The following is a 21,275-nucleotide window of genomic DNA, read 5'->3' as shown; positions in this document are numbered from 1 at the left end:
ACCAGTGACCAGACTCTGATGCTCCTTCATCCTTCCTAGCCTTCATGATTGTTGAGCTGCCGCCTTTGGAGCCAGTCTCCTTGACAGCTTGCCCTCAGCCCCCGTGGCCACTCCTGGGCCTGACAGGGACTGGGTCAGCCTGGTTGGTGGCGTCAGAGCTCCTGGGAGAGCAGCGCAGGCCTGGGACGCATCTGCAGAACTCTGGCTGAAAGAGGAGGAGCACAGCCAGCTTCAGGGGAACCCTGGCCTCAGGAGGGCAGAGGGCCAGCCTGTGAGCTCTGACCCCAGCTGGATTCGCCCCTGCTGTGCTCGGAGCTGATAAGTTCAGAGCCGCTGAACTTTGTCTCTGGGTTTTGGGGACTTAGAGAATCCTTCCGTCTCTTCTACTGGCCTCTTTCCAAACGCTGATGAGGATGCTGTGGTGAGTAAACGAGGAAGGGGCTCCAGATGCTACCATTGAGCCCTCTGATCAACTCTCTAGGAAATCTCTCATGTTGACCCCCTGGGTGGTGCAAGCTGGGCCATGTGGGGTAGGAGCCGTTTTAGCTGGGGCTTGCACGAGACTCTCCTGAAACTGCAGCTTGCTTAATCAAGCTAAGGTAGCGTCTCTGTCCAGAATGCTGGGCTCACTGTGGACCCCAGTCATGGGAGCTGGGCTTCAACACACCCCGGGAATCATGTGATATGGGTGAGGAGCTTCCTGGCTACAGTGACCCGGCTACAGGTCACTGTGCCTTCTCCCGGCCAAGGGAGGCAACAAGGGGTAAATGCTGTTCTCAGGTTTGTATCTTGCAAGAGCTGCAGCTCTTTCCCGTGACTCAAGCTGCCACAAAACTTTGGTAGAGAAAGGAATAACTGGGGAGGACTGAGTTCGTCTGTGCTGCCTACAGATCTGACTGTCTGCTGCAAAAGCAAGGAGACTGGGAAGAGGCAGGTGGGAAGAGGGCCAAGGACAGAACTGTTAGGGCAAGTCCTTCTCCCTTAGAGGTAACTCAGAGATTCCACATGTGGACTCTGGATTCAGAATCTGAGTTCATTTCCAGGGTCACCACCTGCTCGCCAATGGCTTGTCTCTCTGCTTCTGTGGAATGGAGAGGCCTGGGGAATTTTCTTCTTTCAAGGCCAAAGATTGAGGGTGAATCTGAGAACAGTAACTGCCACTTTACCGTATCAAGGTGGAGGAAATGAAGCACAGAGTGGGAAACAGGCCACCCTGGGGTCTGCCAGGAAGCGAAGTGTATGGTCCTGTAGGGCTGGTAGAAAGCCTGGAAGTCATCTGTCTGATCCATCTGGCCACCCACCTGCAGATGTGGAAACTGAGGCAGGAGGGGCTTGAGACTGGCCCAAGGCAGAGAAGCAGTGGGGTCTGGCCGGGACTGGAGTTCAGGAGACTGTCACTGAACGGACTGCGTGTAGCTTGTCTCCAGGGTCACCTGCCCTGGTGCAGTAGCTGTGGTTTTCTTTGGGAACCAGCTCTCTTTCTGCTTAATCATTGGTGGCCCTGTGTGTGTGTGGGTGTGGGTGCTCTGGATTTCTTCCCCCCTTTCTCTTTGTTCATTTGTTCACTCGTTGTAGCCCAATCCAGAGATTACAGTGTAGGCTCTGGATCAGAGTCAGGGTTCATTTCCAAGGTCACCACCTGCTAGTCAATGGCTTGTCTGTCTGTTTCTGTGGCATGGAGAGGACAGTAGTGCCTATCTCGTGGGTTTGTTATGAGAATTAAATGAGATAATCTATGGGAAGCACATAGAGCAGTGCCCACACTTCAGAAGCACTCAACAAATGTCAGCTGTTGTTCATTTTATTTATTCAACATGTATTATTGAGTGCCAATCTGTTGGGCTTTTGACAGAAAGCTGATCTGGGGGCACAGTGTGGTTACAGCTGCTTCGGAGGCCTACCTGAGTCTCGTCTGCCCACTAGATCCCGTGAAAAGAGATGCAGCCTCAGCTTTTAAAGAGCTGATCTGCCACGGAGGGTGAAAACTCTTGGTTCTTTGGCTATCACAGTCTGCTCTTTCTTTGTGTTTTGTTTTGTTTTGTTTTAATTTGAATGCAAAGAGCTCCACCCTCCTGGCTGCCTGTACACCCAGCCTCTGCTCACTGGTGCTCCCTGCTGGCCCCAGAGTGGAGAGAGGCAAGTGGATATTCTCTTTACCAGCAGTGTCCTCTGGGGGATTGAGGCTGCTGAGACTCAGGGTTGGTGGTGGGGTTGGGGGGGCGGGGCCTCCTTGCTGTGCACAGTGGAGCTGGGTTGCCAACAGTGAGGAGGGAAGAAAAGTGGAAATACCCAGTTTGGGTTCTAAGCACAGTCACTGTTTTCCATCCTGGCCAAGCAGCTGGTAGAAACAAGAGTTGGTTGTTGGAGGGGCAGTGAATAGCACACTCCTGGGAATTATGTGCGAGGCCACTGACCTTCAGGATGGGATACAACCTCTTCCCCCTCAGTCCGTCATCATCAGCACTCCTGGCAAGGCGTGGTGATGAGGCAGGAGCAGGGTAGTCAGCGTGGGAGGTGGGGAGCCCAGCGCAGCCTGCGGACACAGGCCAGCCCAGAGAGAGGGCTGGGGAAGATGGAGAGCGTGCACTCATAGGACTGGACGTGAATGGTTAGTGCGGGCCTGGAGGACGCCTTGTGGTGGGTGCTGACTCAGCGCCTCGGCTGCGTGGACAGGTCTGCACTCCGCTGAATCAGGGCAGCCTGTCCACAGGAAGGCACCCCTGCTGCTCCGACAGATCGGTGCTGCTGGCTGAGCACTTCGCCTTTGGCAAAATGCAGATGAGAGTAACTCGTTAACTCCTTCCTCCCTAAGATGTGGATTGGGTCTCCCCCAAACTCCTCCCCACTCCCCCCCCCCATTCTGGAAGCTTCTGCTGCAGTCTGAAGGCACCCTGCTGCTCAAAAGTGTCTCTGTAGCTAAGGCTGGAATCAGGCTGTGTGCTGTTAGCACCTGCTGAAAGCACACAGCAGGGGCATCCAGGGAACCACAAAGTAACCGCCCTTTCCTGGGACCTGTGTGAGACAGGTGTATCGTGACAGAAGAGGGCTGTGGGGGGGGGGGGCGGTTTCCTAGAAGGTGGGCTCTAACTCATGGACCAGCAAAGATTTCCAGGGGCCTTTGTCACCTCGCTTTCACCAGCCACTGACAGTGCAGGCAGCATGTATGGCATTTAAAAGCATGAGCAGACGGCACCAGGGTTCAGGTCCCAGCCCTCCTCTTACTGGCTGGGTGGGTTACTTAGCTGCTCTGTGCCTCAGTTTTCTCATCCAGGAAATGGAGGGAACTGAGAGAGCGAGGGTCACGGTGAGATAATCTTGTAAACAGAACACCGGGATCCGAGCCAGGTGCAGTGCAGTCGTTCTCTGTTAGTTATTAGGAGTGTTCCTCTCCGTGGCCCCTGAGAGTGGTTTCTCCCTCTACCCTGAATTGTGTCTGGAGTGGGAGGTCCAAGACAGAATTGGACAGAATCTATGCAGGAAAAAGCAAACTATGGCAACGCTAAGGAGAGTGACTGTAACATTTTAGTTTCAAAAATGCTGAAAATAGCTTGCTCAAGCCTTTGTAGATAAAAATGTAAAATGTATGCAAATGTATGTGACTCACAGAAACATGGATCCATGGCCAGCTCAGAGCCAGTGCCCGGATGTGGCCATCAGGAAAATCCCTGCAGCGTGGAGAGAGGGCCGGGGCTGCCTTGGTGGTGATGGTGGTGGTGGTGGTGGTGGTTGGGGAGGAGGCAGTGCTCCTGGTTCCTTGGGCTGTGCTCCTGCTTCTACCTTTCCTCTGCCTTCCAAGAGTTCCACGTGGGAAGGAGAGGCCCTGGGCCCCTCTCTGCTCCTCCACGATCCCTGTCCTCCCGCTGGTTCCTCCGAGAGCCTACTTGCTTCCTCTCCCATCCAGGCTCTATTTCTGGAGCATCTCATTGGAGATGTACGCCTCCCTCTCCACCAAGCTCCAGGTGCCGGCTCGGTCCTCCCAGTCCTGTGTGCAAGGCAGGGGTGGTGGGAGGCTGGTAGCTGAGCAGGGAGGGGCCAAAAGATAGAAGCTGGGGCTGGAGCCAGGGGGGATGGGGCAGGGGAGAGCCAAGTGCATGCAGGGAGGGGCCAATGTGACTTGACAGTTCCACGGCAGCCACCTGTGGAGGCTTCCCACAACCCAGAGCATCTCCCACGGCTGCACCTCCCGACCTGCAGCGTGGCCACCGTCTTCCCCTGGGGCGGCTCCACAGGCCTCTGCCCAGGCAGCTGCAGGGGCTGGGTGCAGGCTTCCTTTCCACATCATGGTGAGGGTCTGCTCTCCCCTTAAGAAGATCTAGACTCAGTTGTTTGGGATGATGAGAGCCTCCTCCCCCATGCTCTGTGGGTGCTGGCAAGACTGCCCCCCACGAAGGGCAGGGGGAGCAGCACCTTGTGGGCCCGTCTGTAGAGCTGGGTCCCAGCTTTGCCCTTAAGCTGCTTGGGGGTGGGGGGTCGGGGGGCTGGAGAGGGTCACCTCCGTTATCAGAAACCTCACTATCTGAGGTAAAACCAGCATAAATGGCCCAATGCCTCCCTTCCCTTAGACTCGGGAGCTTCAGCCCCTGCTGCCCTGGACCACCCTAGGCTGACCCCACCCCTCCAGCCCCTTCTCTGGAGTTCTTTAGCCTAAGGAGGCCTGCAGAACCCCAAGCTGCCTTGGGTCTCACAGAACCAGCAGCACTCAGGGGACAGGCACCCCCGCCCCACCTCTTCGCTGCTTTTGTGGGGTCTCAGGAGGGATTTTGTCTCTAAAGGTTCGGTTCGCAGAGGCATCCTGACCCCAGACTTCCCTCCGTTTGTGTGCGGCTCTGTATACACGATGTGCCTCCTGCGCTGTGCTAGGAATCCCCAGAAGGGGACCCTGGAAGGGCCCCAGCCTCTCCGGGACCCCAGTTTGTCCTCCGCAGCCCCTCACTCACCCCCAGCCTCTGGCCTTTCTCCAGCCGCCGCCCCCGGAGAGTGGGGCCGGAACGGCCAAGCTGCTAGGTCAAGGGTGTTTAGATAGACGAGGCGTTGTTACGGTTTGGAAGGAAAGAGTCCCTGGGCGGCCAAGGCTGCCCGCCGGCCGGCAGGACATTAACCCCGTCAGCGCCGCCTCGCAGGCTTGCCTAGGGGAGGGGCCTGGCAGCCGCGCCGGCCCCCGAAACTGCGCTTGGAGATCCCGGGGTGGCAGGTGATGTCACCCCTGCGGGCCCGTCGGTCTCCCCGCGGCACCTAGTCTGCGGGTTGCCAGAATTCGGCCGAGCCCAGCGAAGGGAAGAGAAGGAGCCCGGGCCTGCGCCGCCGCGCGGAGAGCCCCGCGGGGCCGCCGCTCCGTGGTCGCGGGCTGGAGCCCTTCTCGTCCGCGCGTCGGTGGGGCCCGGGGCCGCTTCCCCACACCCCCACCGGGCCCGGAGGCGTGCTGCGGCGGGGAGGGGGCGCGAGAGCCTCGCGCAGATTGGTCGCGGCCTCGGCCCCCGCCCCTGGGCGCCGCGCAGCCCCGGGGAAGTTGCTAGTTGGCGCGCGGGCTGCGGGGCCGAGGCTCCTGGATCCGCAGCGGGGCTCCCGCGGCCGCAGTGGCCGGCAGGGCCCCCCGGGGGCGCTGCGCTGCTCTCGCCTGCCCACCCCCGCCCTCCCGGCAGCTCCGGCTCGCTCCTCCCTGCTACCTGTTTCCCTGCCTCCCGCCGCCTCCACCCGGCGCGCGGCAACTTCGGCCTCCAGGGCTGGCCGCCCCTCCCGGCTCCCCGCCGGCCCGCCCGCCAGCCGCCCGCGCCCTCCCTCCTTTGTTGTGCGATGAGGGTCGGGTTTCCGATCTGACCGAGCCGCCGCCGCCGCCGCCCCCGTCGCGCGGAGCCGCGGGCATGGAGCCGCTGAGCCACCGGGGCCTGCCGCGCCTCTCCTGGATCGACACCCTCTACAGCAGTACGTGCGCGCGCGGGCCGGGGAGGCTGGGCGGGAACCGGCCCGGGGGCGCGGGGCCCGAGACGCCGGGCTGGTCTGGGGAGCTGGGCGCGGGCTGGGGGCTGCGGGCGCGGCCGGCCAAGGGCCCAGCGGGCCGGGAGGCGCAGGGCCCCCACGATGGGCCACAGATGGGGTCCCCGGAGCGGACTGCAGGCGAGTGGGAGCCGGGCGGGGGACCGACGGGGCCAGGAGAGCTGTGTCACCCCTCTCCCACTTGTTGTGTAGCCCCCCGCCCCCGGGAAGAGGGGAGATCCCTTGCAGGGTGCTGCCCCGCTCCCCGACCCGCTGCTCCTCCTGTCCGTGCCGGAGCAGAAAGGCCGTTTTGGCAAAGTCCTTGGGGCCGGAGTTTGCCACCTCAGGGACGTCTTGAGACGCGCGTGTTTCGGGGTTGGGGGTGGGCGGGGAGGGAGAGGGTGTGTGCGCGCGGACCTTCGCGGGGGCCGTTCGGACGAAGGAGCTGAAACCCCCGGCTCCGCAGTCTTTCCTGCCAGCCCCATCGCCACCCCCACCTCCACCCCGCCAGCAGGAAAAACGAACCTTTAGGGCTTCTCCACTCCCTCGCTCCCAAACCTGCCGCGATCTTGTGATTGCCCCTGCGCAGCCGCTGGGAATGTGCCGCTGATTTCTCGTGCATTTGGGGGTGGGGGGAAGGGCCCCCACCGCGCCTCGCTCCGGGGCTGACGCTTACTTGGGTGGCTGGTGCACTGCACACCCCTCCCCACCCCGCCCCTGCCTTGAGACACCCTCCCCACGCTCTCGGTGATGCGGGAAGAGGGTCCTGCGGGCCCCCGCGGAAGACAGGTGGTGGGTTTTCCTCTCCGTCACTTCAGCAGGACCCTCCCACTCCCGGAGCTGCTCTTCGAGCCCGGAGCCCCCGGAGCCCCGGGGCAGGAGCAGGGGGCGAGGGAGGCAGGTGGAGCCGGGCTCTGGCTCTGTGCATGGGTCAAGGGCATTTTTAAGAGCCGACTGGGCTCGAGTTCCTTGCAGCGGTCATACGGAAGGCGGGACGAGGCAGTAGACAAGGATGATGCCTTGCACCCACGGTCTTGCCCTGGAGGCTTCTTAGCGTCCGGTATCCAGCCTCTGACCTCTGTACCCCCTTGGGTCACCGTCATTCCTCATACCTGCTTCTCCTCCCTCTTCTCCCTCCTCCTCCCCCTCATTCCTTTTTTTCCTTCCTTTTCTCCCCCAACCCCCACCCCCACCCCGGGAGCTCCCCTGGTGATGGTTCATTCTGCTTTGGTTTTTCTACATCAAAGGGGCAACGCCGGATCCCCTGGGTGTCAGCCCTGCGCCCAGCCCAGCCCAGCCAAGCCACTCCATCTGCTCCTTCCCCTGCCGAGGCCAGCACTGTCTGGTGGAGGTCAGGGCCCTCGGCTGTGGGGCGTGTGTGTGCACGTGCGTCCCCGTGAACGGGGCCCACATCTGCTCAGAGCCCTGCTGCAGGTCACCTCCTGACCCGCAGGAGGGATTAGCCGTCTCCTCTCCGCTGCTGCGCTCTTGCAAATGACAGTTATAACAATGCCTCGTATTCACACGCTGCTTCCAATTCTGGGTCTCTCTGGCTCTTGGTGAAACCTGGTGTTGGCTTCCCTATTTCCCAAAGCACAGGACCCTACAGAAACCTGGCCCTGGCTTCCTCTCCCCTGCTCTGAAGAAGAATCCCAGACCCCATCATTTCCAAGTTTTCCTCTCTCCCCTTTCCCTCCCTGCCCCCCTAAGCAGAGGAGCTACATTGCCTGAGGCTACCTTGAGGATTTCTGACCAGAGGAAGCCGGCACTGGGAAGGGAATTAGACCAGAGGGCCTCTTTGGGGATCCTTGCTAACCAGCCCTGGCTCTGGCGGGCTGGCGTCCGAGCTGTCTGGAGCTGTCTGTTCCGCTGTCGCATCTGCCGGGCCCCTGGACTCCTGGGGGGCGGGCAGCCTGATGGAGGGGTGGGAGGGGGCACTGACTTGGCAGCAATGTGAGGAGTTCCTGCCTCCCTCTTCAAAACAGCGTATTTGAGAGCCATAGAATGAGGCTTCCCGGGGAGGTGCTGTGCAGTCATGTTTGGGCTGTTAGCCATGAAGTTTCCTCTTGACAAGAGCCTAAATTAAAACAAATACCCGGGCTGTCATTCGCCTGGCAGCAGGGTTTTGTGGCTCCCAGAGGAAGTTCCTCTGCCTCTCGGGAGGCTGTTTACTTACAGGGCTCCCAGTCCTGGGGTGGCAAGTCGCTGTGAAAGCCAAATCCGTCAGGAACTGTAAAGGGGATGTACCTAGGGCACAGGGCAGCCAGCGCACTTCTTGGAGACATGAGCTACCCAGTGAGAAAGCTTCCTCCTGAGCACATGGAGATAGTGTCTAACAGTGAGGATAGCACCTCCTGAGGGCCTGCTCTGTGCCAGGCTCTCTGCGAGGCACTTTGCATCCATTCTCTCCAGACCTCACAACGTGGGCAAGATACGTAGTCTTACTTCCACTTTGCAGAGAGAGAAGCTCAGTGAACTCAAACCATTACCTAAGGTCCCGTAACTGATAATCGACAAAGCCGGCATTCAGATCATAACACTAGGAGGACTCAAATTTCACCTGGATATGTGTGAGCTTATTCAAGGCCTTGGAATGGTCCAGCAGGGTAAGTGGCCTCAGTAACTCTGACCCCAGCCTGTCTGTGTGTCTCGGGCAGGAACTGAGACCTGGTCCTGGAGCCCAGGCAGGGCTGACAGAGGCTCTGAGCTTCCGGAGGCCAGTGATTCTCTTCCCAAGGTGCCCCCCACCCCTCCCTTCACACCCTTCTTGCCTTCAGAGTTACCAGCTCCTTCTGGCTTCAGCATCTGCGCCAGGAGAAGTGTGTCCACGTGCATCATAGGTTGACAGTCATTTGATAGACAGGGCTGCTGCCCCCCAGCCCCCGTGGTAGACCACTTGAAGGGCTGCAGAGTGGTGTCGATTTGCCAGACTCAAGGAGATGGGTTGGCTCCCAGCTGCCAGAGTGGCCCCGGACTGATTGCCGCAGGGTCTCTGCCCCATACGGTGGAGCGGCCACTGAGGGTTCTAGCCATCCCACTTCCTGTCTCTATGCCACGAATTTCCCAACGTGAATGTAATGACGTCAGCGTGGCCACCCACTGCACCCACCCCTACCCCCACCCCCACCCAGTGCCGCGTCTACATTCTAACCCGGGGTCTGGTGTCCTCTCTGTAGACTTATGATCTTCATTTTATCTTCTTTCTGTCTTTTTCTCATCACCTTTTCTAAGAAACATATCACTTCCTCTTGCTTTTCTTCCTTAGCATGGGATTAGGTTGGATTAAATTAAATTCTGTGGAAGGAATTACCTCAAAACAGGGGGAGGGGGAACTGGTGCTCTGAAACCTCCTCCGTCCCGGGAGTGGAGGCAGCCGTCCACACAGACCTGGATTGAGATGTGTGTGCCCCAGGTATGCTAATAAGTTGGCACCTCTTCAAATGGAAAGTCTTTAGCCATATGTTCAGGATTTATTTAAAGAGCTGAGGGCTCATTTAAGGTCTTTTCCTTTGCCATTCCAGCCTCTTTCTTGTCCCAAGCCTTTCAGCTCTAGCCTCAAACATTCCTACCCTATTGAGCCAAACAAAAGCTTGCAGCTACCGGGACCTCACAGAAAGCAGAACGCGGACATCTGTTGTTATTAGAACCCACCTTTTGGAGCTCCCGTCTCTTACCCCAAACAGCATTTCCAAGGCACATTGCAGTCTGTTCTGAAATTCTCGTGCCCCTTGCAGACTCACTGCCCTGTCCAGGGGCCAGAAAAGCACTTGGGGCCATGGGGACACAACCCATCTCCAGGTGATCACTGACCTGCCTCAGTTTCCCACCTTACCCCTGTATTAGCCACTGGCCTGGCAGACCGTGTGGGCTTGACCGGAGCCACCCTGGCAGCCAGACCACCCCCGGTGGCTAGTGAGCCCCAGCAGCTGGAGGTCTCCTTACCCTCTGAGTGGCCCCAGTCAGAGCCCCAGCGCGATCGTGGCGGCTGCGGGAACCTCAGGGGTGGGGCTGGCAGGGGAATGAAGTCATCTGTTCGGAGAAACGTAATTTGTTGTGGTGATTGCTGATGTTGTTCTCTGGAAAGAGGAAGAAACGGCAGGAGCGTTCGTGGAGAACTAGCTAGAAGATACGGTTAGGTGGGTAGAAGGTGGGAGAACCGTGAGAAACACCCACTCGGCCTCGCTCTGGTGGGCGGGCGGGGAGACGGCTGCTCCCCGCGGCCGCCCCGTTTGCTGCAGGATCTGGAGCGCGCTCCGTGGGCGTGCTCCTGTGAAGGGGGGCCCTGAGATCTCCCGTGGGCGCCACGGCGGTTAACGGGTTAATGTAAACATAAAGTGCTTTGGAGATAAGGGTGTTATTGAACTGCTCAGCTGTCCAGCTCCTCACGGTCCCCATTCGTGAAAGGCTGGCGGAGGGTTTGCAAGGGGGTGGGACTGGCAGCGGCGGAGAGTCGGACCAGCTCCGGGGTGGGGCTGGCCCAGGGCCTCACACGCAGCGCGCCCTCCGGCCTTCTTGGTTGTATGAGCGAGTACGAGAGGGGAAAGACAACTTCTCCGTTCTTGGCTCCTTTAACTCCTTACGCCACTGGAAATCCCAGAAACCCATTAGCTGGCCCATTCACAAGGTTCCAGCTGTGTGGATTTGGTAATTGTAGTAACTTGCACTGCAGTCGGAGACCCCCCAGGGGAGTGGTGCGCGCTACTAGGGCTGTGCCTGTGTGATGGGAAGGCCGCACTGCCGGTGTTGGTGCTGTCGCGGGTTAGCTCAGCCGGAGCTCTTTGGGGGTGGACCAGGAACTAGTGGCTGTAGAACAACTCTGCGTCATCTCCACACCCTCTGCCTCTGTCTGGCCCCCTGGGGCGGTAGGTAGCCTGAGGCCATGCGGCTTGGCGCACCCACCACATTCTTACCTGCAGCACCTCAGCACTTTCCACTGATGCCGGTAGGAGAGGCCAGCAGGCTCCCCTGGCCCCCAGAGAGAGACTGAGGTTGACTTGTGGCCCAGGGGCGCCCCAGACTGGCAGTGGGCGTGTTCTGCTTGCCCCTGAAGCTTGGAGAAGGCCTGTCCAGACCCTGTACCTGGGGAAGAGGAAAGAAATCAGGGCACCAGGCAGACTGTAGGATGCATCCGAATCCCCGCCCTAGTGTTGGCCAAGAGCCCTTTGAGACAGGGCCGAGTGATGCCGTGACCAGCTGCAGCTGGGACAGCCAGTTTCTCTGTCCCCAGAGTCTGGCCGTATTGGGCCTCTCCCTCAGTTTGCCGCCACTGTGCTCTGTTCCTGGTTTCTCTTCCTTGCCCTTCCTTTCCCATCACACACCAGAATCAAAGTGACTATGGGTTGACTGGCCGTACACAAGCAGATCGGGTCGGCGTAGTCTGCAGGGGAGGGGGCCAGATGGGGCGGAACGTGTCCCCTTCTCCACACTCCTCTCCGCTGCCGCCATGCCCCTCTGGACCACAGGGAGACAGGGCAGGTGTGGTCAGGCATTTTGCTGAAGGTGAGCACGGTCTCCAGAAGGGGCTGGGAGGCCAGTGCCGGTGGAGTGCAGAGTCCTTGCCACTCTGGGCGGCACGGCCATCGGCTCCCCTGGCGTGCCTGCGGAGCTGGTGCTGCTGGAAAAGCCCCTTGCTGACTAGGGGTCTGTGGGTTTACTCACGGCCGTTGGGGGAGGACGTGGCCACGATTACCTCCATGGGACTGAAGGGCTGATCCTGTTAGTGCACTGGGCTAACCCCTTCCTCCTGGGCATTGCCCGCTGGCCAGCAGCGAGGGTTTAATGGATCGAGACTACAGAGAGCCCAAAGATGCTGTGTAATTAAGCCCAGTTATTCCCTAGCTGGGGGACGTCTGCTCCCCACTGCGGCAATTGATTTCCTCGTTTGTGGCCGCCCTGTTCAGCTGCCTGTTACCCTCGGCCTAAGCAGCGTGCCGGCCATCTTTCCGAATGAGTTTCTCCCTGAAAGGTGCAGTTTTAGGAGAAAAACCCCTTTCTGAGAGTTTTTGGATGGGGGCAGCAGTGCGTTCTACATGACGGCACCCCCTGGAGTTGTGTGGTGGTGGGGACCTCTTGGGGAAACGTGTCTGGGTTCTGCAAAGGGACACAGAGACCTCATCTGTGGGTCTCTCCGCCACTGGGCCCGAGGAAAGGAGAGCTCGCTCGTCTTCCTGGTGCATAGAAATTGCATTTTTTCCATTTGGTCTAGGAAGGGTGGAAGAAAACATGACATTTAGCCAGCCCTACTACGTGCCAGGTCCTGTGCTGGGGACTTCCCCTACATTATCTGAACCCAGCAAGGTGCCTGTCATGTAAAATGGTACCGCCCCATCTTACAAACGAGGAAAGCGGCTCTGAGAGGTTGGGTTATTTCAGAAGGTCTCCCAGTCTGAGCTAGATAAGGCCTCAGGTGTACATGGGGGGTGGGCAAAAGTAGGCTTACACTTGTTCATCTGGAAAATCAGTGATTTGAACCTACTTTTGTCCCACCCTGTGTGTGTGTGTGTATGCCCATTTGGCATTCAACAACAATAACCATTGCAGCCACTAACAACTGAGTGCCTACTAGGTGTCAGCAGTGTCCTAGGCACTTTCCTTGTGTTATCACCAATCTTTAACAGCTGTGCCTGAGGGGGTGAGAATTGTTACCTCTGTTTCACCAGGAGAAAACTGGGGCTCAGGGAAGTTAAATAATTCAAGGCCCGAGAGCTAGAGTGCAGCCAGGGATTGAGCACAGTTTGGCCCGGCGCGAAGCTGCTCCTTCTCCCACAGCCCCTTGCCTTTCACAGAGGTGCCAGTGAAGCCCCTGGCAGCTGGTGTTTCTTGGAGGCTGATTGATCTGTTCGTGTCTCTAGCTACAACGACAACTGTGAAGACTGGCCTGGCTTCCCCACATGGCACTTGAGCGGCTCTCACCAACGGGGCCGCCTTTTCCTGAGGGATGATCCCAAGGAGATCTCCCCAAGGGCACTCGGAGCCCGTGTCCCAGTGTCACCTGTCCCTGGGATTACTTCTCCAAGAAGCACCAAATCTTAACCCCAGAGAGAGGCTGCTGCTCGTGCCCGGTTTCCAGAGCAGAGCAGGGCTAGGAGCGGGGAAGTGGGGACTGGGGGAGAGAGGACTTGGCAGGGCCCTTGTGGGCTGGCCTGGCTCTCAGGCCTTTTGGAATTCACCTCCACAGTTTCCACAGGAAAATACAGAGAGCCCAGGGCCTTAAATCAGGCCACTGTGCACCGAGGTCCTTTGCCGAGGCCAGGGCCAGCTGGGCGCACTTCGAGCTTCTGCATTTGAACTCACCCGTGCTCAGCATGTTAATGATGGGGCAGTTTGGAGCAGACCTTCCAGTCCCACTCCCCACACCTGCCAAGTGCCCCTTCCCAAGCCCAGAGTGTCCCACTCCTGTGTGTGTGTGTGTGTGTGTGTGTGTGTGTGCACGTGCGTGCAGAGGTCTGTCCTCTGGGGGAAGCCTTGGGGGGGTGGGAGTATGGGGGCGGCTAACACCTTAGCAGACCCCTCTTTGGCTGGAGTCGGAAAGGCCGGAACAAGGTTGGAAGGCTGTTTCACAAAGGGTTTGTGTTTGGTGGTGAGTTTCTCTGCATGCGGTGGAGGGATGAGAGCCGGCCCTGAGCCGACAGCCCTGAGCCGACAGCCCGAGCAGGAACGTGAAAGTGGGGTAGAGGGCAGGGGCGCTCCCCCGCGCCACCCTCGTCCTTTCCCTGGGGCCCAGGCCTTCCCAGGCAGTGTGCTGCCCTCACGGAGCCCGTGGGCGCCTTTAGAGCCCCTGCTTGGCTGGTTAGCGGGACCCAACCCACCAGCCCTCCTTCTCACTCAGTCAGCTGTTTGTAAGGGGGCAAGTGGAGTTTCAGCTGCCCCCAAGGCCTTAGTTGCTCCTGACCCCTTCCTCCCACCACCTTGAACCTGCCACCCCAGCCTTCTCCCTCCTGCAGCTCCATCCTCCCTGTGGTTCCAGGGTTCAGCCGGACCAGAGCCTCAGCCTTGGCACGGTCCATCCGCCAGGGGCCACACCGTGGTGCCCTCTGTTCCCGCCCCCACCCAGAGGTTCCACTGCTCTTCCCACCCTTCCCTCCACCACTGCCCTCTCCCCATCACTGCCTTTCAAGGGGAGAGACATGCAAGGCCCAGGGAAGACTGAGGAAATAGGGCTTCCCAAGCCTAAGATCGTTGAGAGGCACAGGAGAGCAGCTCCTGGTGATGGGGGTCCTGTCCCTCCCAAAAGGACATGTCCTCACTCCAGTGCTTCTCCTCAGTTCTTCCTGTGCGGGATGGAACGGGGCCTCGGTGCCCGCTGCTCCAGCCCTCCTGCACCTCAGCAGAGACAGAGCTGGGGAGCACCCATTAGTAACACGTGGATGGAGCCACCGCTGTCATTCCTGTCAGGAGAGAGGAGCCGGAGAGCTGTGGTGGGGACTGCCAGCATGGAGCATTAAGGAGCGTTTGCTCATGGGTGGCCTGGCCAAAGGAGTCAACTCCTCGCCATTGGAAATAAGTTAGCAGAGGTGGAGGCACCTACCAAAGGGAGAGGGGCCTACAGGAGTGAATCGCTAGCCCTTTAGACTGCAACCCAAACACATTCCAGTCACCCCTCCGTGGCCTTCGGGGATGGTTCCAGGGCCTCCTGTGGATGCCAAAGCATGAGGATGCTCAAGTCCCTTAGACGTAATAGTGTAGTGTCTGCATACGACCTGCACACATCCCCCTGAACACTTTAAATCATCTCTGGATTGCTTGTAAGACCTAACACAGTGTACATGCTATGTAAATAGTTGTCCTACTGTTCGGGAATAATGGCTAGAACAAAAAGTGTGTACGCGTTCAGTGCAGATGCAACCATTACAGGACTGACTACATACTCTGCGTCAGCAACAACACAACGCTTACAAAAATGTCTTTGATTCCTGGTTGGATGAATCTGCAGACGTGGACCCCAGGGACAGAGAGGGTGGCCTGTGCCTGCACCTGCATTTTACAGTGTAAGCCAGCACACACACAGACTGAAACAGAAGTGTCATGGGACAGTACTCACTCTTTCTATCACATCTGTGGTGCACTTGTAGTTTTATTCCGTTCTATCCTATCCTACCCTGTCCTGTCCTATTGTGCTCCACTCCATTAAAAACATATCCGAGACGTGCTGGCTGTGAGTCACTGCAGGGGACGGGATTATCCCAAAGGGCTCTTATGAACTTGTAAGAGATAGCAATTCGCAAGTTCTGTATATACCACTGTTGTGATTTTTCCAGACTCGCACACTTATGTTATTATACTTAATGTTCTTTTTCACTGTGATTCATTATTTAAAATGTAACTTAGTTAGAAAGGAAACTAATGGAAATCTGTACCACTTGCAATAAGTCAAAAGTTATCTGACAAATAACTGCACTAAAAATTAAACAATGTTATTAATGGTAGTTATACACTGTTGCCTTTGAAAGGGTCTAGGTCTCAGCCTCCTGTGTCTTTGTTTAAAGGGAAATAAACACAGGAGAGAGGAGAGAGGGAGGTTAAAGACATTGGTACCAAACCGAGTCTTTTTTTTTCAATAACAGGAAAATCCAAAGGAACCAAGAAGGGAATAATTCTCTCAACATGTGACTGAGTGTGCTTTGATGTAGAATGGCAAGCAAGCAGGTGCTATTCACAGAGCTCTTCTGCCTTGGGGTCCCTGTCCATCCGGAGTCCTGGGCCCCATATTTCCCTTGGTGGGAGAGGGGGAGGGACAGGATGGTTTTCCCCAGGACCAAACATATGAGAGCAGCATCTCGAACTCGACTGTGCATTTGAGTCCCCTGTGGATCTTGTGAAGATGCAGATTCTCATTCAGGTCTGGGATGAGGCCCGAGGTTCTGCATTCAGGCAGGTTCCTGGGTGATGCCAGTGCTGCTGGTGGCGGCCTGGAGACCACTATTTGGATAGAAGGGCTCCAGGGTCCCCAGTTCTCACTCCTGGGGACGGACTGCAGATCCCAAATGAAGCCAGACCCTTCTGTAACACGGGATTCTGGTCAGATAAAGGCAATCTGTGACACTCTGTCTTCTGAGCTTATCTCCCAATAAAAATTAAAATAGTGAAGAAATTGATTGGACACCTGATGGGTACCAGACCAGTGTTCTCACATTCATGATCTCATTTAATCCTCACAGCAAACCTGTGAAAGGCTGTTACCCTAATTTCAAGGATGAGAAGAGGGAGCAGCCAGTGTGATCCGCCTCTGCTGGGGACTTTGGCTTTGGGGGGGCAGGTACCTGCCATGTGGGGGGCACAGCAGGTCTCTGCCCACCCCCTTCCTGAGGTGCAGAAACTCGGGCACCTGGCCTCCATGAGTGTCTCTGTCTAGACAAAACCCATGGCCTCCCCATCCCCTTCTCGCCTGAAGGGCCGACTTCAGTGTTAATGGAGCAGAAAGCCTTGGTTGTTAATTTTCTAGTGCCTCATTGAGAGGGTTAATGAGACACCAGCTGGTGTGCTACCCAGCCCCATACAAGCGCCATTTCCCCTTGATTTAGGTGGATTTTAGCAGCTCCTGACCAAACACTCCCACCCCTGTGGGCCCAGACGATGCCCGCCTAGATGGGTCAGCGGGCACCGTATGCCGTCTTTGGGCGTAAAACCTTTAGAGAGCAAAGCAGGAGCTGGTTCTGTCTCTTGCTTCCCAGAAAGAAAGGATGGGGTGCAAATTTGGTGTCAAAGGAGCTATTTCTGGCTTGGGGGACCCTATGGTGACTGATCAGCCACCGCCACAGCCAGGCACTTGTAGGGACGCCTGAGCATCCCCAAGCCCCCTCCCTGACCTGAGACATCACCTCCTTTCCAGCCGTCTGTGGCGACACTCCCCTCACTTCCATTCCCCTCTCCTTTTCCCAGGAACCTCCAGTGGGGCATTTTCTTTCCCACCACATTCGATCCAAACTACCTTTCAGGCCCCCCTTGCCGGGGGGACCACCCCACACTACCTGTTTGGATTCCTCAGCATTCCAGAAAACTCTCCCTCCCGCCCCCCACCCCCGCCCCCCACAGGTCGGTGAGTCCCCTCCCCACACCACAACCAACTTCCATGTGCTCTGGTGAATTCCCACCCAGCTTCAAGCCTTGGATCGGCTACCACCATCTCCAGGAAGCCCCCCAGGCCTGATTATAGCACTCAGCTCAGTGCAATTGCCCGAGCAGAAGGGAACACTGCTTCTCCTGGGCCACACCACTGAGCACTTTCTCACCTATTTTTGGGTACCGTCTACCTGCAGGGTCCGGCAGAGGTAACACCATTGAGTGTGGTTGGTCGGGTCCGTGAATGTCTCCCACGAGATGGACAGCAATCTGAACATTTCACCTAAAGTGCCACGTGGTGTGCTTGAGTGTGACACCGTTATGTTACAGGACTCCGTGCTCATGATTCTGTAGTACGAGACTCGGTGTGGATCACCAGCTCCTAGAACAGTTGTCCGCGCTGGGCCCTGTGTGCTGCGTTTTGTGTCTGCCGGCCTTTCTTCTCTGCCAAACCCGAACTCCTCAGAGGCCCAAGGAGAACGACAAAGGCTGCCGTTTACAGAGTGCCAGACGTGTCCTTGGGCACTTTTCAGACAATGTTCCCTTTCATCCTCAGCCTCCCAGGGAGGTCCCAACTCTTTTTATCCTGTTTTATGGATGAGGAAACTTTTATTTATTTGGTTTTTTTTTAATCCTCACCCAAGGACATGCTTAGAGAGGGGAAGGGAGGGAGAGAGAGGGAAAGAAACATCGATGTGAGAAGAACATCAGTAGGTTGCCTCTTGGACGCCCCTGACGGGGGTGGGGGGGACCCGACCCTCAGCCCAGGCATGTGCCCTGACCCGGGATCAAACCCGCAACCTTTTGGTTTATGGGATGACGCTCCAACCAGCTGAGCCACCCCGGCCAGGGCTGGCTGAGGAAACATTTTGGAAAAGATTCTGGAATGGTTAAACTGCTTTCCTAAGGTCACCTGTGCCTCCGGGCCTAGCCTAGACCGGAGAGTCTTCTGAAAATGCAGACTCTGGCCCAGCAGGTCCGGGGCAGGGCCTCCGATTGGACGTTTCTAACAAGCCCTCAGGTGATGATGCCCAGGCTGGGTAGGAAGGACCTAGACTCTTCCTGGGGGATCTGATGCAGCCACTTGCCGGCCTAACACCTTTCCACCTCCCTCCTTCCTGTAGGATAAAAGCTAAACTCCTTGACCTCACGTGGGAGCCTCTCAGGCACTGGCTCCAGCCCACCTCCAGCCTCACTTCCTAGCCCTCCCCATCCTCCAGCCGCACTGAATTCTTCACCGCTGCCCAGACACACAACGGCCCTTGTAGCTCATGCTTTTTGTGCATGCTGCACCTTGGCTGGGGGAACACCTTTTGGTCTTTCTTGGCCAGGTGAACATGAGACTGAGTGTCACCCCCTGGAGAAGCCACAAACCAGGGAGTAGGCTCTAGACCTAGACACCTGGGCCTGTAGTGGAGACCTCAAGAGGTTTCTGGGACCCTTCCCTGTCCCTGCTCCCGGCAGAGGTCAGCCGTGGTCCCTGGCCTCGCAGCAGAGCCATGGAACCATGTGACTGAATTGTCCTTCTTTGAACATTCATTGTTTCTTGCCACCTTTGAATAAAAATAGAGCTGAGAACGACTGAAGTGAAACTCCCCCTTGGAGTACAGGGGAGCAGAGGCGGGGCCCCTTCCTGGGAAGGTATGTGGGGCACTCTGGGGAGCCTGAGGAGGTGGGGGGGGGCTCTGCCGGAGCTCCAGAGAGGTGGCCCTGTGACCCGATGAGGCTGCCCAGGCACTGCAGTCAGGCCCTGGACTCTGGCCCCCCTGGTGGGACTCTGAGAGCTGCTTTCACTTTAAAGTTTTCTCTCCTGGCTGTGGAAATATTTCAGAACTTCCGGAGGGGTTTCCTGTGGTGCTTCCTGAGTTTTGTCCTGGGCCTGTTGCCTCCAGGTTCCAGCCCCAGGCAAGGGCAGCTCCCGGAAGGGTGGTGGGTGCCACTCTGGCTGGCTGCAGCCCTGGTTGGGAGGTCCTTCTCTTAGCCGCCTGCCCCCCCTCTCCCGCAGGGAGGCCCCCTGGTGCACTAGTTTTGGAGAGCAACAGCTCTCTCTCTCGGGGCGGGGTGGGGGGGCCGGGAATTGCATCCTCCTGCATGCAGGCTCCGTCCAGGGGCTGGGGAGCACGGTCTGACTGTGGTTAGGTAACTGAGGGCTCAGCTTCTTGGGTTCTGCGCCTGGAATTCCCTCTTCTGGGAGGAAGAGCGCAGCTGGAGAGAGCAGGGAGCACACAGCCTTTGAGTGTTTGCTAGGACAGTTGCCTCAGGCGATATATTCCGCCTCTTTGAGTTGAGTTTCATCTTCCCCACCTGTAAAATGGGAACAGCCTTACCAGTGCCACCGCTAGGGTTGCCAAAGTCTTTAGCTGATAAAACTATAGGGTGCCTAGTTAAATTTGAATTTTAGATAACCAACAATTTTTTTTTACTAGAAGTATATCCCACACAAAATTTGGGACCTACCCACTCAGTTATACCAAACACTTATTTGTTACTCATGTGAAGTTCAGATTTTACTGGATGTCTTGCATTTTACCTGGCGTGTCCCTTCCAGCAGACTGAATGGTGTGCATGTGATCCTCAGCAAGGGACCCACAGAAATGCCTCTTGTTCATTACCTTCTTCCCTCCTCCTGCCACCCCCGGTCCCTGGAGGCCAAGCTGATGAGAACTTTCTGTGGAGCTGTCACAGAAATATTGAGACTGTTCTTAGAGAGTCAAGACCCAAAAATGATGACGTGATTAACAGAAGAATGCCAGCAATAGTAGCCAGCACTTGCCCAGCACTTGCTCTGGGTCCTACCTCGTTCCAAGCCTTTCTGTATGTTCGTTCCCTTATCCTCCACAACCATCCCGTGAAGAAGACTCTCTTCCCTCCACTTTACAGATGAGAACCCAGAGACACAGGCTAGGTGAGTGGCTTGCTGAGGACGCATATCAATAGCTTGGGAGTGATGAGCTGGTGTGTGAACTCAAGCAATCTGGCCCCTGCGTTCTTGCTCTTAAAATAGGACGCTATGCTGCATCTTGCCTACTGACTGCCACAGTTAAAAATGTAAAGTTTCTTTAAGGTCAAGGACATGGATGCCTACAGGGATGTTTCACAAAGTAGGTCAGAGGGAGGCGTGACTTCCTGGGCTCCCCTAAGCACCGCCCCCCCCGCCCCCCGCAGATGCCTGAATGGAGAGAGAGCTCAGCCAGGCTTGAGGAGCTCACAGCAGGGATTCGTGTCTTCCTGCCCGCCGCCCTCGAGTGTTGTGCAGACACCGGTCATGTGCCAGCCTGTCACCAGGTGCAGAAAACCCTGGAGCACCCCTGAGTATTTGTTCAGAGGCTGCGTAGAGTGAGTGTCCCTAACAGGCCCCGGCTCCAGGCCTGTCTGCGGGTCATGCCTGCACATCCTAATTCTAGGTCCCCTCCAGGTGTGTTAATTCGCACCTGATTGTTCATGATGTGTTGTCTTCCTTCTCCTTGAGAACCTTCATGGTTCCTCAGGATAGAAGTGTTTGCCCTTTGTAAAGTGAAAGCATGTAGCTATTATTAAAGACTAAAACCCACTAAAAGAGTAGAGGGAAGGAAACCCACGTGCCATGGTCCCACCTCTGAGAAGAGCCTTCCTTCCTCTTGGCTCTTCTGGGTGGCCCAGCGTCTGTCTGGTCACGGGACTTGGCTGTGAACCCGTGGCAGAGGTGAGGCTGGAGGCCACAACATGACCTTGAGCAGCCCCACGTCCCAGCGCCCACCCCGGATGCTCGCAAGGGGGACGAATGGGAAGGGGGCCTGGCCACCAGCAGGTGGCACCTTCCCTTCTCCGCTGGCTCCCTCAGGCTCGATGAGGGCCGGTGCCCGCAGTCTCCCTCTCTCGGACCACCATGCGCCCCGTCCTCCCCTCCGCAGCCCACCTCAGGCGCACAGTCTGGGAGTGCCCGCTGCCCCAGCCCTGTCCCAGCTTGTGAGGAGAGACCGGTTCCCGGAATGCGCTCGTCGGCAGCACTGGTGGCCCTGCTTGGCCGGCAGCCCAGCTGGAAACCCTTCCCACCTCAGGCCTCCCCCAGGCCCGCTTCTCAGTGTTGTGGTCTTTCCGCGTTTCCCAAGGTTAACTCCAGTTAATTCAAAGAGAAACCTGAGACCAAGAGCTTTGCCTGCTTTTTCTGCTACCGGCTCCTTCCAGTTTTCTGCCATCCTCCTTTTCTCCCTGTCCCCTCCCCACAAATCCGTAGGGGACCACTCAGTTAGTGCTGGTTGGCAGGTGGA

General features: G+C 57.4%; 1 protein-coding gene across 3 annotated transcripts in view; it reads left to right on the top strand.

Moving 5' to 3' along the window:
• ABR (ABR activator of RhoGEF and GTPase) overlaps window positions 1-21,275 on the top strand; it is a 172,749-nt gene that overhangs the window by 35,329 nt on the left and 116,145 nt on the right. The window contains exon 1 of one of the 3 annotated variants that reach the window (XM_045837279.1): window positions 221-421. The exons of 1 other annotated variant lie outside the window; for it this stretch is intronic. Coding sequence is in view for 1 of the 2 variants with exons in the window: in XM_045837277.1 (XP_045693233.1) it covers window positions 5,859-5,919 (61 nt within the window). In the remaining variant the exon portion in view is untranslated. Of the gene's footprint in view, window positions 1-220; window positions 422-5,784; window positions 5,920-21,275 lie in introns of those variants that run through there. One more of the 3 variants, XM_045837277.1, reaches the window with a different exon arrangement.

This window comes from Phyllostomus hastatus, unplaced genomic scaffold (assembly GCF_019186645.2).
Source record: "Phyllostomus hastatus isolate PE091 unplaced genomic scaffold, TTU_PhHast_1.1 phas_contig_210, whole genome shotgun sequence".
Taxonomy (NCBI): Eukaryota; Metazoa; Chordata; class Mammalia; order Chiroptera; family Phyllostomidae; genus Phyllostomus; species Phyllostomus hastatus.
Note: the sequence above shows the minus strand (reverse complement) of the source record. Positions and strands in the feature narration are given on the sequence as shown.